At 38.4% G+C, this 16,288-nt stretch overlaps 2 protein-coding genes across 8 annotated transcripts in view; one reads left to right on the top strand and one right to left on the bottom strand.

Annotated features, from left to right (window-relative positions):
- Window positions 1-16,288, bottom strand: part of LOC131434911 (uncharacterized) — a 435,240-nt gene that overhangs the window by 372,749 nt on the left and 46,203 nt on the right. The window lies entirely within an intron of this gene.
- Window positions 3,511-12,583, top strand: LOC131434910 (basement membrane-specific heparan sulfate proteoglycan core protein-like). The gene is made up of 5 exons (XM_058602174.1): window positions 3,511-4,697; window positions 4,784-5,005; window positions 5,077-6,280; window positions 11,993-12,407; window positions 12,469-12,583. The coding sequence occupies exons 1-5, from the start codon at window positions 3,992-3,994 to the stop codon at window positions 12,541-12,543; spliced, it is 2,622 nt and encodes an 873-aa protein (XP_058458157.1). The 5' UTR covers window positions 3,511-3,991; the 3' UTR covers window positions 12,544-12,583.

Below are 16,288 nucleotides of genomic sequence, written 5' to 3'. Positions count from 1 at the left end.
ACCTGATTAGTTTATGTGGAATAGACATTTTTATACCTTATGATAAAAAAAGAACCGGAATTTTATTAAAAACGCAAAATTTCAATTTTTAATAAATTTATTTATTATCGCCTTCAAAGTACTCTCCTCCTGCGGCAATACATGCATGCCAACTCTTGATACAATTTTCCATACAAGTTTTATAGGCCGCCGAAGGTATGGCCTTTAGTTCACGCAGCGAATTCTCTTTTATGGTCTCTATGGTCTCAAAACGTGTTCCCCGCAATGGCAATTTGAGTTTGGGGAAGAGGAAAAAGTCACACGGGGCCATATCTGGAGTGTACGGTGTTTGATTGATGATATTGGTTGAGTCTTTGGACAAAAACTGTGACACAACCAACATCAACACGACGCTGTTTTTGAATGAAATTCAGCTTTTTTGGCACCAGCCGAGAAGCGACGCGTTTCAAACCCAAAACATCAGTTAAAATGTGTTCGGCTGATCCATAAGAGATGCAAGAACGATTTTGCAATACGATTTGCTTCGCCGATTCAATGTTTTCTTCAGTAACAGATGTTGTTGGGCGGCCAGGGATCTCATCATGATCCAAGCTTGTACGACCACCTTTGAAGCGTTTATACCACTCGTATGTCTGTGTTTTTCCTAGACACGATTCACCAAAGGCCTTTTCTAACATTTTCAACGTTTCGGAACACTTAAATCCATTTGCAACACAAAATTTGATGCACGCACGTTGTTCTAAATTTTTATTCATTATAAAAATCGCCACACGAAAATTTTTCAACTTCTTTGTATAGACGCCAAACAAAAACTAATCGTACGATATGCGTCAAAATTTGACAGAATGTGTATAAAAGTGTTGCCAACGTTGAGAGAATAAAAGTTTACCGATTGGACAAGCGCGGGAATTTTGAAAATTCGGGTTCTTTTTTTATCATAATCATCCTGTATCCCTGAAATCGGAAGTTGGATCTGACTGAAAAGCAAGATGTTTTACAGAATCTTGAAACTTTTCAATTGAATCTTAGATGATTCTTAGATTTCATTTGAATCTTATATCGGTTCAGCCATCTACGAGAGAAATGAGTTACACAATTTTGATTTCGTTTCACATATCATCCTGTTGTTCCGGAACCAGAGATCAGAACCATAATCCAGGAAGTTTGTTTGGGAGTATACGACTTTTCATATGAATCTGAATTAGTAGAGAAGAAATTTTCCGAAAAAATTGAGTGAAATTATTTGTCACACACGCATTTTCTGATCTCGACGAACTGATTCGAATGGTATATGGATGTTTTGTTCTTCCAGCATTTATTGCTGTAAGAAGTTTAAAAGAATATAGTTATGGGATTGCTTTCAACTCGAAAATTATATGGTTTATATATGTCATATTCGAACGATTATGTTGCCAAAAGCGAACCGTGCTAAAATCGGTCCGAGGCTAAATGTCATGAAAAAGTATGCTGTACACAGTCTTTTTGGTACTTAGAAACAAATGTATGCAACAATATAAAAAATCGTGTTTCACGTTGCTCCCAAGCATTGCTTTGTCATACAGCGCTCAAAACTTCTACTACTGGAATAGGGGAAAAAGTCGATTAAACAAAAATTTCGATATCTCCGTTAAAAATGGACTCAACTAAGTCAACTAAGTCAACAACTAAGTCAACTAAGAGGTCGAGATTTCAGAGATGGCTGGACCGATTTTGATCAAACTAGTCGCAAATGAAAGGTCTCCCCGTCACCCAAAACGCTATTGAATGGTTTTGAGATAGGATGTTTACTTTTTGAGTTATACGGAGTTTAATGTCAAAATTTTCAGTTTTTTACAGTATCTGTCACAATTGACCTTGAAAACAGAATATGTTTTCAGACTTAGATTCTGCACGATAATACCTATCCAACAAGCCATAGATTGTTAAAATCCATCCATTTTTAACGGAGATATCGAAATTTTTGTGTAAACGACTTTTCCCCCTATTCCAGCAGTAGAAGTTTTGAGCGCTGTCTGGCAACGAAATTTTTGGGGGCAACATAAAACACGATTTTTTATACTGTTGCATATATTAGTAGTACCCAAAAGACTGTGTACAGAATGATATTTTGCCTCGGACCGATTTTAGCACGGTTCGTTTTTGGCAACATAATCGTTCGAATATGACATATGTAAACCAGACGAATTTTCGAGTTGAAAGCAATTCCATAATTATATTGATTTAAACGACTTACAGAAATAAATGCTGGAAGAAAATAACAGCCATATACCATTCGAATCAGTTCGTCGAGATCAGCAAATCCCTGTGTGACCAATAATTTCACTCAATTTTTATCGGAGATGACTCAACCGTGTTCTACAAACTCAGATTCATATGAAAAATCGTATACTCCCAAACAAGACTCCTGAATTATGTTTGGTTTCAACCTCTGGTTCCGGAACTACAGGATGATATGTGAAACGAAGTTAAAACTGCGTAACTCATTTTTCTCGTAGATGGCTAACCGATATAAGATTCAAATGAAATCTAAGAATCATCTAAGATTCAAATGAAAAGTTTTAAGATTCTATAAAACATCTTGCTTTTCAGTTAGATCCAACTTCCGGTTTAGAGAGATACATGGTGATTAGTATAAAAATGTCTATTTCAAATAAATTAATCAGAATTGTCGGGTTAGCAGATTTGTATAGTCGATAACCAAAGAAACTTATTTCATTTTTGGTTGTACTCAGTTTTCGATTCGGAAGGTATTCAAAAATTTAATTTGCGCTACGATTTCTCAAAGATGTCTGCACTGATTTTTAAGCATTTTAAATCAAATGTAAACTACATAGCTATTCAGATAAATTTGTCTGACTTCGGCTACACCGAATTTTGAATTCCGGTTCCAGTATCGAATCGTTTCTCAAAGCTCAATCGTTTTCTAAAAAAAAGCCAAGTCGAATTTCAGAAACAAAAGTTCAAATGAAAATAAATCCAATTTTATCCAATTCTGACTTCCGATTCTGGAATTGTAGGATGATGAATTTTTAGAATTCAAGGCGATATAGAAGATAACAATCCCGAAAAGATTCAAAGTTGGACTCAAAAATATTGCAATTTAATCGTCATATGGCCATACGATTGGGTTTGGGTTATGCTGGTTCCTGAATACCGGCTCTGGTAGTACCTTAAATTACCCTAAACTCTAAAGTGGAAATTATTTCGACATATTATGAAATGTTTAATCGATTGCTACACTTTTAGATTCAAATTCGATCCGATTTGCTGTTTCGACATTACAGAGTAATGAGTGATTAAAATCTCAAATTGCCACTTGAATCGACGGACATTAGAATAGTGTCATGAAAACTGAAACACCGAAGAATATTCATGCAAAAAACACATGCGGATTGATAAAAAAAGGTATCATCTCACTGCTAGGTGGATTAAGCACGTTTTTTTGAAGAAACTCGAGTTTTTCTATTTACTATTTTGTTATTCGAAGGCATTTAAAACAAGACCTAATGGTAAAAATTTCAATAATAAAGGAGCCACACGTGTACAAATGCCTTCATCATAGAAGTACATTTCAGTTATATTTGAAATCTTCATATTCTAAGACATAACGCACGAATGTATGCTGCAAAGAAGCAAAAATACGTGACAATTGTTAGAAACTGTCATTCAAGATCACATAGAGTTGGCAAATAAAAGAATTATTTTCATACTCTACCCAGTGTTGTTTTTGACCTAGTTTCTCTTTTGGGGTAGGAAAAACGTAGAACACATCGATTCAAATTTCCGGTGTGAATTTTTTTTGTATGAGCCAATCACCTACCAGTGTAGTATTGAAGGTTATGGTTAGAAGCAGTTTAATCTTGAAAATAACCCACCTCAAGTGCGCAACCATAACTCTCGCTTTTAAAGTATTATCTTTCCAAGGTTATCAGCAAGTCTCGTTCACAAAATCATAAGAGCATTAGTCGTAGCGAGTTGTATTCAAACAGTCATGTCTCTCGCAGCTAGTAGAATTTTGTTATTGCTTTTCGAATTTCTACTAATCGTGCTGACAGTGGCGAGCAGCTCCGGTAATCTTACGGCCGTACAGTCCAAGATTTACTCGGATTCGGTGTGCGGTAGAGAAACGATCGGAGTTCGAATCGGCTATGGAGATTTTGCGTCCGAGGGCGAATGGCCTTGGCACGGAGCGTTATTCTACGGTGACGATTATATCTGTGGTTGTACGTTGATTAGTGAATGGTTTGTGCTTACCGCGGCTCACTGTGTGTTCAATCCGGAAACGGGAAACAGAGTCAATCTGCGATTGTTACGTGTGAAACTGGGATTGCATGCACTAAATAGGCTTGAAAAATACACCCGCGAATATAAGCTGACGGCACTCAAGGTTCATCCGTTGTTTGCACTGACGAATCATAAACATGACTTGGCACTGCTGCTGTTGGGCAGCCAAGCCGAACGTACCGATTCTGTCCGCCCAATCACCGTCGGGTTCGGTGAGCCAACATGGATCGAAAATCTGGCCGGTTATGCCGGAACGGTAGTTGGCTGGGGTTTTACCGAAGCGGATGCCGTTTCGAATGTCCTAATGGTGGCACAGATGCCCATTGTTCGCTACACGGATTGTGTCGAAAGTAACCCGGATCTGTTTGGCCGGTTGATCCACAACGGAATGTACTGTGCCGGCGCCCAGAATGGTAAAATACTGCGAATTTGATTGATTTTCATGGAAGGGTTTTTTTGTATGTGCCTTTATCTGTGAAACTATTTTCGTTTGTTGCAGGAACGAGTGTTTGCAATGGTGATAGTGGCGGAGGAATGTATATTTACCAAAACAACGATTGGTACCTCCGGGGAGTGGTTTCGTTTTCTGCCACTCGGAATGGAACAAATCTATGCGATTTATATAGCTATGCGGGCTTTGTGAATGTACAGTACTATGCCAAATGGATTCAACAGCAACTGATAGATCATGAAAAGGGATTGAACCGGATTGCAAGTAGAAGTTAGTATTGTTGTTTTTTTTTCTCTAAATTCCTCTCGGATCACAATACCACCCGATAACATCAATTTTAGGGTCCAAATCGAATGACCCACTCGAAGATCGTTCCGAAGAGGAGAACACCACACCAGCGCATCAGGTGGAAGTCAAAACAACCGAGCGGCCACCAATCATTCCAGAAGGCACACCAGCGAAACAAGCTCACCCAGAATGTTTACAACATAACAGTAAAGTGATTTTTGTTGAGCGAGGCTCTAGTATTTCGTTACTTTGTCGACATAACTCTAATGACGAAGTTTACTCCGTTAGTTGGCATCGTATGGACGAATACCAAAAAATCGTAGATATATCGTCGGAATTTGGAATCGGCAATGACTCTATTCACGACATTCTCACTCTGCGACATCTCGGTGCTCATCATTCGGGAAGGTATTTTTGCAGGGCTCGCAGCATTGACCGAGACTTCACGGATAACCGTACGCTAGCTGTTACCGGTGTTATTCCTAGGTTTGTTAATAATATCCAGCCGTCGTACATGAAGTTCCTGTTCTCGTTCAAACACGACTATTTTAATCTGAAAGTGTCGTTCAAAGCGGAGAAAAACGATGGAATAATTTTCCTGAAAACAGCATGTGGGGAAGAAACTTTCACTCTAGCGCTAGTTAAAGGCAAAATAGTTTTCCAGTTCCTAACCAGCAGCGGAACCATTCGGAAGTTAACCAGTTCAGATCATGTTATTCATTTGGGTCAGTGGCATACGATTCGAATCAATAATTTGTGGGATCGAGGTTACTTTTCCTTGGATAATCGATTGATCGCCTTATTCCGAGAGAGTATGCTGAATTCGAATTGTGCCGAAGAAAATGTGTTCCTAGGCGGTTCCCCAAACACTACCAACACTGGTTTTACAGGTTGTATCAGTGAAATGGTGCTCAACGACAACCAGATCAATCTCTGGGAGGAATCAATCGACAATCAACAAGTAACACATTGTCAGCCTTGTTCTTCAAATCCTTGTAACAACGAAGGAGTCTGCATTGAGACGAACGACAGCGAAGGCTTAACATGTCTGTGCAGCGATGGCTTTGTGGGTAGGCGCTGTACTCAAAAAGGAGAACCTTGTGGTGTTCGAACCTGCAACGAGGGATTGTGCGATGATACCGAGAGCGGGTTTAAATGTATATGTCCACCGAGCAGAACTGGGATGCGTTGCGAGCGAGAGAATCAGTTGAACAACACAGGAATTTCATTCGATTCGTCTGGATACGCACAGTACAGGTTTGTAGTATTTGGTTGTTGATGAGAAACTTAGCAATTGAAATCGTTCAATCATAGTTAATAATTTAATTGAAATGTACAGTTTATGCCAAACTCACTGTTGTCTGTCGTGTTTCATAACAATTTCAATGCACAGTGGGAGGAAAGTAGGTGTTATTTATGCAAATACCAGTAGAATCGATTAATACTCCAACCACCAAACCTCAAATACAGTCGGAAGAGTATTTTAAAATGGCTGTATCTTCGTTGAGACTGAAACGGTTTGGTTGATTTTACTATCAGTAGATTTTTTGGAATGTCTAGATCAGTGGTTCCCAGACGTTTTTGGTCGAATGCCGATTTTAAACATGTTACTCGTTCTACTGCTCACCAAGTAGAAAAAAATATTAAAATTCTGCGACAATCAACATTTTTGCAGTTAAATCTAGATTTAAATATAAAATAAATAGAAACGATACAAAAAATAATTTGCTTCCCAATCCCAACGCGGTAGAAATTAATTGTTAATTCAAGACCCTATCGTTCAAACATTGGGTAAGCAAAACAACAACAAAACCTCACAAATCATTGCTCAATCGGAGAAATAAATTGAGATCGACTGGTAGAGGAATAAAGTTTTTGAGTGCGCAATTGGATCACAGGGGATCAACTAAAATCCGACCGTACACAGTCAGATCAAATACCAAGTTCTTTTCTAGCCGGAAGTCTTTTGCGTTGGGTATCATAGCATCCACAGTAGTTCAGTTGGCAGAGCGATTTCCCCGGATTGGAGAAGCTTTCGGACGGAGATATAACTGTCTCTGAAAGCTTATGATCCCATGTTTGGATTTTATTATTTCCACTTTATCAGTCATAATTTCAGGCCGTCTTTTTGTTGGGTAATGGAGAAAAGTTCTGCATCAGGAGTGTTTTCTTGTAGAGTATTTGGGAAACACTGATTTTTTTAAGAGCCCGCTCAAAAGTAACTTTTCGAATCATTTCTAGTTCTGGTTTTACTTCTTATGTGATAGACAAAAACGAAAACATTTTAAATCAAACAGTTTATTTGAGATCAAACAGTTAGTTTGATCAAACGGCTTTCCACAGGAGAAATTACGACAAAAATGCAGTTTTGATTATAAAGATGTGCATGATTGTGTTCATTACATTTTTTAGCATACTGAACCGGATTAGAATACTGAACTATCGAACAAGGTTTCTGGATCAGGATTTCAGGAATCTGAACCTAGATTCTTGACAGAGATTCTTTATCCTTATTTGGATTCTGAGCTCGAAGCAGAATGCAGTACTTATATTCGGAACATGGATCTGGATTTTATACCTGAAGGTAGATTGTGAATCTGAACTCCTGACAGAGACCTTAACCTAGATTCTGGACCTGGATTCTGTGTCAGAATTCTGTTTTCTGAACTTCTGACAGAGTTTTCGAAACTAAACTTTGAACCTATTTTGCACTTGAGCTGTGAACCTGAATTGAATTCTGGACCTGAGTTCTCTAGGATTCCTCAATTCTAAACTTGAAACTAAATTATTGACAGAGATTCTAAACCTAGACCAGGATTCTGAACCAGAACCATGGAGTTGGATATTCGACAAGGACTGGAATCTGGACATGGTTTTTGAACCAGAATTCTGACAGAGATTCTGAGCCTGAGGCAGAAATCTACACATGGATGGTGAGCATGGCTTTGGATTCTAGACCTGAACCTGATTTCTTGGCTTGAACTCTCGATGAAAATTTCGTGTCTAAATCTGGAGCAGGATTCTAGAGCTGGATTCAGAATTCCAAACAAGATTTTTACTCAAGAGATACTGAGAATGCACCAGAACCGTAAACCTGGAACTAGATTGATTTTGGATTCTGAAACATAACTCTGGACTTGGATTCTGGGCCAAACTTTTGAAACATGATTAAGAACCTGGTTTCTGAATCTGAGTTCTGGACCTGCATTCTGACCTTGAATCCTGATTCTGTATTCTGAAACTGATACAGAATTCTTCGTTTGGATTCTGAATCTGGACCTGTATTCTGTACATGGATTCTAAGCCAAGAATCTGAATTCCAGACTAGGATTCCGTACTATAATTGGAACTCAGAACCTGGACCTGAATTGAGCAACTTGACCTAACCTCTGAACATGAATTTGTGATCTGAGTGTAGAATCTGAAGGACCGGAATTCTGGATTGGACTCAGATTCTGGAGGAAAGTTATTGACAGAGATTTTTCACCTGTACCTGAATTCTGCATCTGGATTCTGGAATTGAATTTTCAACCTGGACTTTGGTTCTGGGGCAGAATGCTGGCCTCGGATCAGCTTCTGACAGAGTTTTTTTTTAACCTGAAACTAGATCCTGAACCTTGACTCTACACCTGAATTCTGGACCTAGTTTTAGAACCTGGACCTGACTTCTTGATGTCCCGGGTTGGCGGTTCAGTGCATAGGACGCTGGTCTTACAAGCCAGTTGTCGTATGTTCGAGCCCCGACCTGGAAGGGTTCTTAGTGTCAGTAGGATCCATAGTACTAGCCATGCAATGATTCTGTACACTAAGAATCGGCTGTGAATTCTGTTGAAACAGAAAGGCCAAATTCCACAAAAGGAATGTAATGCCAAGACTTTGCTTTTACCTGACTTCTTGATCGAAAATCGGAATCCGAATTTGAGGCCTGCATTTTGGACCTGGGTTAAAAATCTAAACTCAACTAAACCAAACAAGTATACATAAGTTTTCGTGTGTTTTGGACATAAATTCTGATCTCAGGGCTAGAATCTGGGTCTGAATTCCTGACAGAAATTTTATATTCGAACATAAATACATGATATGATACATGATGACATCAGTGCTGGAAACGGTCTCTTCACGTGACAGTTTTAAGTGAAATTCCTAAGTTGGTACCTAAACGCTCATTTGCAACTCTTCACACGATTCAATTAGTGCCATCAAAGAGAAACAAATATCATCGCATCAACAAAAAAACCAGCATGGTTCAATTAACATAGAATAGACACCAGTGCGAGAGCGAATTTCTCTCGATAACTGAGAATCAAAGGTTAGCACGCTGCTGTGGGGATCCTCTCTGAAGCAAAAAACGGTCGCTTATTCTCGTTTCGCGATCCGATTCTATACAGGCAGTTGATAATTGCTATTGAATCATTTTACTATTGCCGCTTATTCTAACTATGTGCATATAACCTTTGTATAAGTTGTGTCTATGAAAATGTATGTCAATGCTCCACACAAGGGTTTTGAAATATTGTAACCTAGTATGAGAATCATCAATCGATTCGATTTTCTGTGATAATTGTCAACTTGCGATTCTCTCTTGATAAATTCCACACAGCACCAATCATTATCAGAATGCAATTTTTTTAGGGGCCGTGAAATACTCAGAGTATGAAGTGGAGCGAAGAAATGTTGAAAAATTCTCTCGCGGTTCATGCATTGAGCGACTCGAGTTCTTGAAGCATCTTCTACCGGATTGAAAATGTTGTATACAATATAGATAAAAATCAAGCAGCTTCTGTTAAATTTTCGGCAATCACCAACACTGCTGTAGATGTTTACTTTGAAACTATCATGTTGCCTACTATCCGGGCAGTCACACATGAATGTCGCGTGAACCATACAGATGCAAGTCGCATGCGACAGTCATGAGCGAGCGCTTCATGAATGTAGTGGCGAAAGTCTTATTCGTATTGGGCGATGAATGTAACGAAAGAATGATCGTCACCAATCGGTTGCATTTTCATTTCGGAGCGAATTTCATATCTGGTAATTAACTTTCAAGAAGAAATGCAAAACGGAGTCATTAGTTACTGTTTTCATCTAGATACTGTTTCATGAAATGGTCAAATTTCATACCATTATTGCAAAAGGAGAATGTCAATGTCAATAACAAATCGCGGGTTAGGGTTGTCACTCAACGAAGACAAACAATTTTTAAAAAATTTCAAGCATGAATTCAGTGGAAAAGGAAGTGAATATGGATCGAAAATCACAACATTTAATCATTTACTAGATGCATAGGGTTGTTAACCAGCGCATATTTGAAATTTTCGAAAATTTTAAGATTTCAGATTTTCAATATAAATTTTTTATCTTATGTGCATTGTTTGATATAATATAAAATAATAATTTTGGAACGATACTGACCAGTATATGTCATACAAGTATGTTCTAAGTGGTTTCAATATGCAAGATGGCGATTTCCGGTCTATCGATATTCGTTACAAACTATAAAAATTTGGGAATTTTTTGAACGGGTTTGATGAGTAGATGTCAGAAAACGATGTTTGAAGTCGCTTCAATACCTAAGGTGGCGATTTCCGGCTAATCTATATTCGTTACAAACCATCATAATATGGATATTTTTTGAACGGGTTTTATGAGCCGATGTCAGAAAACGATGTGCTGGAAACAATTTCTTTACGCGACACTTCAATATGAAATTTCTAAGTTGGTATCTAAGGCTTTAGATGTTAGCTATGAATATCGTGTGGATGCAACTTTCACGTTGCTTGCTATCCGGGCAGTTCCTTATGAAAGCAGCTGGCAAGCGTTTACATTATGCTGGTAGTGTGCTTGTGCCAAACTACTAGCAGCCAGCAGAAGTGTAAACGGACCATATCGTAATTATTGATCAGTATTGATGTTCTTTTCCATTCAATTCACGTTTAATTTTTTTTCGGAAAGTTGTGAATATTCGTTGGTCTAAAAACCTATGCGCCCAATCTAATGATTTTCAATCCATTACCTATGTTCGAAAAATACTCATATTGTGATGGCTTGTAACGAATATCGATATGCCGGAAGTTGCCATCTTGGATTTGGAAACGGCTTCCAACAGCGTTTTCTGACATCCACTCGTTAAATCCATTCGAAAAATTCTCATATTTTTGATGATTTGTAACGAATATCTATATGCCGGAAGTCGAGGGGAGGGACAGGGCATCAAGATATCTTACAAGTGAATGACTGGATGATGGATGGATCATCCATGGATGGAGTGGATTGCCAACCTGAGTCACGTGGGGGAAGCTTTGTGTTTCTCCCTGAAGGTCTGAAATGAGTAAGACGCACCCTTCTAACAAACAAATCATCAGGTGGATTTAAGCTGGTATAGCGAAATTCTTTATTAAATGGGCGGATGTTCTTGCTGTAAGGCGCCGGGTCCTCAAAACCATACATGACTATCATTTTTTCGTTACATTCATCGCCTAATACGAGTAATGCTGTCGCCACTACATTCACGAAGCGCTATTCTAATGAAATATTGAAACTATTGACACTCATTCGTTTTTGACCAATTCTTGGTCGTGACAGCACTTAAATTTTCATCTTTGTTTTCTTTCTCACGAATCTCACAAGAATTAAATGATGCACTAATAACATCATTTTTGCTACTGATAGATTTAATTGGAATTGTTCTTCGCAATGATATATTATCCATATGTCTATAGAAATTTTTCATGAATACATTTTTCTCAGAAATCGAGGCTCACTATTTGCGACTCATTACCCAACTGTTAACAAATTTGAGTTTACTACCCACTGAAAATGAGCTAATGCCCACTAGTGGGCTGCACGGACCAGTTTGGGAATCACAGGTCTAGACAGTTAATCAAAAACTTTCTAAGTACTATGGAAACATTCATTTTTAATGATTCAGTTGGGAACGAATTACACCGAAATTCCAATTTACCTTTGCAGATTGAAACTAGAAAAAGATTTTTCCATGCAGTTCAGTTTTAGACCGAACTCCACCGAGCGGAGTATGCTGGCCTACTTGATAGGTGAAAACCACGGTATAAACAACTTCCTGGCGCTGGTTATTGCAGATGGTCGGCTAGAGCTGCGATACTCGGCCGATCTGGAAGTTCGAGTGTTCAGCCTGAAATCGACCGTGGCGCTGGCTAGAGGAATGCAACATACGGTCAAGATGGGATACCGAAACGAGTTTGTGTTTTTCGCCGTCAACGATGAGTTCGAGCAATCGAAAAGTATTTTCGGTGATCTGCTGCCCAGTGATTATCGCTACTCGCTGTATCTGGGAGGATTGAATAAGTATACGGTTTGGAATCGGTGTCCTGATGTCGAGCGCGGCTTCGATGGTTGCGTACGGGAGGTAATGATTGCAGACTACATAGTACTATGATGTGGATGACGATTAAATTTTTTGTTTTCAGCTCAACGTTTCTGATGTAAACATTGAATTAACAAAAGATTTTATAGACGCCAGAAATATAGTGAATTGCGAATAATCTTGTTAAAAGTATTAAAAGAACATAAATAAAATTGAACGAAATCCATTTTGAAAGCGAAAAATTTAAAAAAAAATGCTCGAGAGAACTTTGAAGTAAACCCCCAAATCATTATAAAGAGTCGGAAAAGGTTCGTATACGCTATACTGTTCTGTTGTTTATTTGGCGTAGTTTGTTTATTCAGTATGTACAGATAAATAAAATTATCTATTCTGGTCGTAACCGAAACGACCAAGCCACGACAACGGTTGCATTCCATTCACGTTTTATATCAAATGGATTGAGTATAATGACGGTCTGCCAGGAGGAAAATTGGATTCCCAGTTTGCATATTTCACACTAAATGGCGCATCACTGCATCGTGCCACTGCATCGTTTCATAGCTTTATAGGGTATGCCCCAAACGAAAAATAGTATTTTCACTTGGTCAGGCCGTTGGAATATTTTGTGGTACGCAGTTTGAGTGAAAATATCCTCCTGATAAATGATGCGTATGGAGAAGCATTTCATTTTTGTGGGTAAAACCGAGTGAGATGCTTCACCTTTTCAAGAACTCAAACCGAATCAAAACTTTACATAGTTAGAAGATCGTACAATATATTGAAAAATAACTTTTTTTTTCATATTTGGCTAACACAAGATAAAATTCAGTGTACGTGGTTGAAGAGATTGTTTATGAACTAATTTTTCATTTCATTGTTTCTCTCTCTAAATTAATACTTGAATTCCGAAGAGACGTTTCACCCGGATTTACCCTATATGACCAATGTGGTATACAATTTTGGTGAAGCTATATTCCCAGCAATTATGAGGTCTAAGTATGCGTTTCCTTGCCTGGGTTGGTGGTGATTCAATGCATAGAGCGCTTGTCTCACAAGCCAGTTGATTTATGCTTGAGCTCCAACCGTAAAGAATTCTTAGTATCACCATGCAATTCCATAAGACGTTGTTTCCGAAAGATTTGGCACTTCAAAAAAAAGTCCTTATGCAAAGTATGAGCTAAATAGCAGTCGTAACCTTTGATTCTCAGAACAGCAGTCAAAGTTTGAACTTCTATTATATATTTTTGGTTTTTTAACGATATCAAACTAACTAGGGATTAGAAGAAGAGAAAGAATATGAAATTATAGAGCCATAGTACTCAAGGAAGAGCAAGGATGTGAAGAATAAAGTGCGGAAAAGTGAGACGTGACAAGGGTCATTTAAGTAAGCAGAAGGCTTCTCGTATCTAAACTTTTACCTTCTACCAGAGGAGTCGTACTTAGGCATCTTAGCGATACGAGTCATCCGAGTCTCTGATATGTCAGAAAGTAAAGGCAAAGGTCGTTTGCCATTTACTATCCGAACCGGCATACAAAATTAATTTCTTGGACGAATTTATAGTCTCGTTTGTGAGTAATGGTGACGTAACACAATTGGAAGCAATTCAATTCCCTGATTTCCCTGCTTAAAATCATCAAGTACAGCATACCAGTATATATAGAATTGTTATTTTCAAAGAAGTCTGATTTCAATGCGTAACAACGTATATTAGAGTAATTGATTGAAACAGTTATTTTCAGTGATTGTGCAGCTGTGACAAGTCTGTGTTGATTAGTAAAAAAATGGTCTTTATTGAATATTGTTGATTCGTGAAACTAAAAAATGTTCTAGCGACGGAAACTGCGAATATACCACTCAGAATTAAACGACTTCAACCGATCGAAGCGCCATCTGTATATCATTGTCGGTGTTATCATATTCAAGCATAACGAAAATAGATTGTGGTCGTTGTGTCAAGACAATAAAATCTGAAGGAGATTAAATAGAAATTTTGTATGGTATGCCTGAAAATTTACTTGTCAAAATTGGGCTGCAGCAATTTTTCCAGTACTTGTGTGTCATCTCGGGGCCATGTTGTGTTTATGGCAATGCGAATATGAGAAACTGGAATTTCACATTGTCCTTATTTACAATGTGTTACTATATTTCTTGGCGATTCAATGCATAAGGCACTGGTCTTACAAGCCAGTTGTAGTATGTTCGAACTCCGACCTGGAAGGATTCGTAGTGTCAGTAGAATCGTAGCACCAGCCGTGCAATGGTTCTGTACACTCTGAATCGGCTGCGAAGTCTGTTGAAACTGAAGGTCAAATTCCACTATAAAAATGTAATACCAAGGGTTTGCTTTACTATATTTCTCCGTTTGATCGATGGATCTATTTTTCTTCTTGTTAAACGCAAGGTTCAAGACGATCGCGTGAATTTTATAACCGAGCAGATATTTCCTGTGATTGTGTTCAACCAGAACGTATGCAAATATATGGGAGTGAATATCGACATTGCTTCGTATCGCCTAAAGCGTTGTTGTTCGATAGATGGTGATCGAATGATATCTTGCTAGTATTACGGCTGTCTAAAGACTGTCCCAAAAAGTATGTGCACAACCAAAAACCGCTGCAATTTTGCAATGGTTCAGAATCTGTCACTTTTTATGGCTGCGTCCTGTTGTTTACACTCTTCTCTAACCACTTGTGCAGTTGTTTATTAGTTTTCATTAGTTTGTTTCGAAATGCGTGGACTTTCAGCAGATCAACGTCGAAAAATTGTCACTGAGAAAGATAACAAAAATGGAAGGAGTAAGCGAAAAAGCCGTGCGAAATGCAATCTGGCAGTTCGGTGAGGATAACACCTTTGAGGATAAACCGAAAACGGGTCGAAAAAAAGGTCCTACTAACCCTCAGTTGGATAAATGTATACTGAAGGTGTTCGAGCAAAAGAAGGATATTTCAGTTCGGGATGTGGCCAAAAAAGTGGGCACTTCGAAGTCAAATGTTCTTTGTGCTAAAGAACGTTTGAATTTTCGAACCTATAAGAAGCAGAAACAACCAAAACGTAGTCCGAAACAAGAAGCATCGATCAAACCGAGGGTTCGAAAGCTGTACAATACGATTGTTGCTGGAAATTTGAACTGCATAATCATGGAGGACGAAGCCTACGTGAAACTCGATTACAAATCCTTACCGGGACCACAATATTATACGGTGCGAGAAGGGCAAGTGTTAAACCTGTCCAACGCAAAGGTATGGTCTGGCAAGCAATTTGTAGCTGCGGTAAGATTTCGAAACCCTTCATCACCACTGCTTCAATGAACAGCGAAATATACATGTTTACAAAAACGACTTCTACCCATGATTCGAAGCCACAAGGATCCTGTTGTCTTCTGGCCAGATCTTGCTTCTTGCCACTACTCGAAATCAACGGTAGAATGGTATACTACCAAAAATGTCACTTTCGCCCAAAAGACATGAATCCACCAAATTGCCCACAACTTCGACCAATTGAGGAATTTTGGGCATTAACGAAGACACATCCTAGAAAAAAGTGTCAAAACTTGTCGCCAAGAAGTCTGTACGGAATTTAATGAGGAACGTTCGCAAGAAGGTGCGCCAGCTAGTCTACAATGGCTAAGTAGCAAATGTTGAGAATAATATTCTGTTGTTGTAGTCTAATATTATCAGTATATCGAATAAAATTTGAATATCTAACACTTGTGAATTATTTACAGCGAAATCAAAGTGCGTCCATACTTTCTGGGACAGTCTTTATTGCAAAAATAACCTACTTAATCCACCTAGTGGTGCGCCTTTCTCTTTCTTCAAAACAGTCTTATGAGTTTTTAGTCATTTTATAAAATAATTTCTGACACTTATTTCTGCTCATTTTTGACACAAATTAAATCAGATTGATTCGAGTAGTTCACAAA

This window comes from Malaya genurostris, chromosome 3 (genome assembly GCF_030247185.1).
Source record: "Malaya genurostris strain Urasoe2022 chromosome 3, Malgen_1.1, whole genome shotgun sequence".
Classification (NCBI taxonomy): Eukaryota; Metazoa; Arthropoda; class Insecta; order Diptera; family Culicidae; genus Malaya; species Malaya genurostris.
This window is presented reverse-complemented; position numbering and strand designations above follow the sequence as displayed.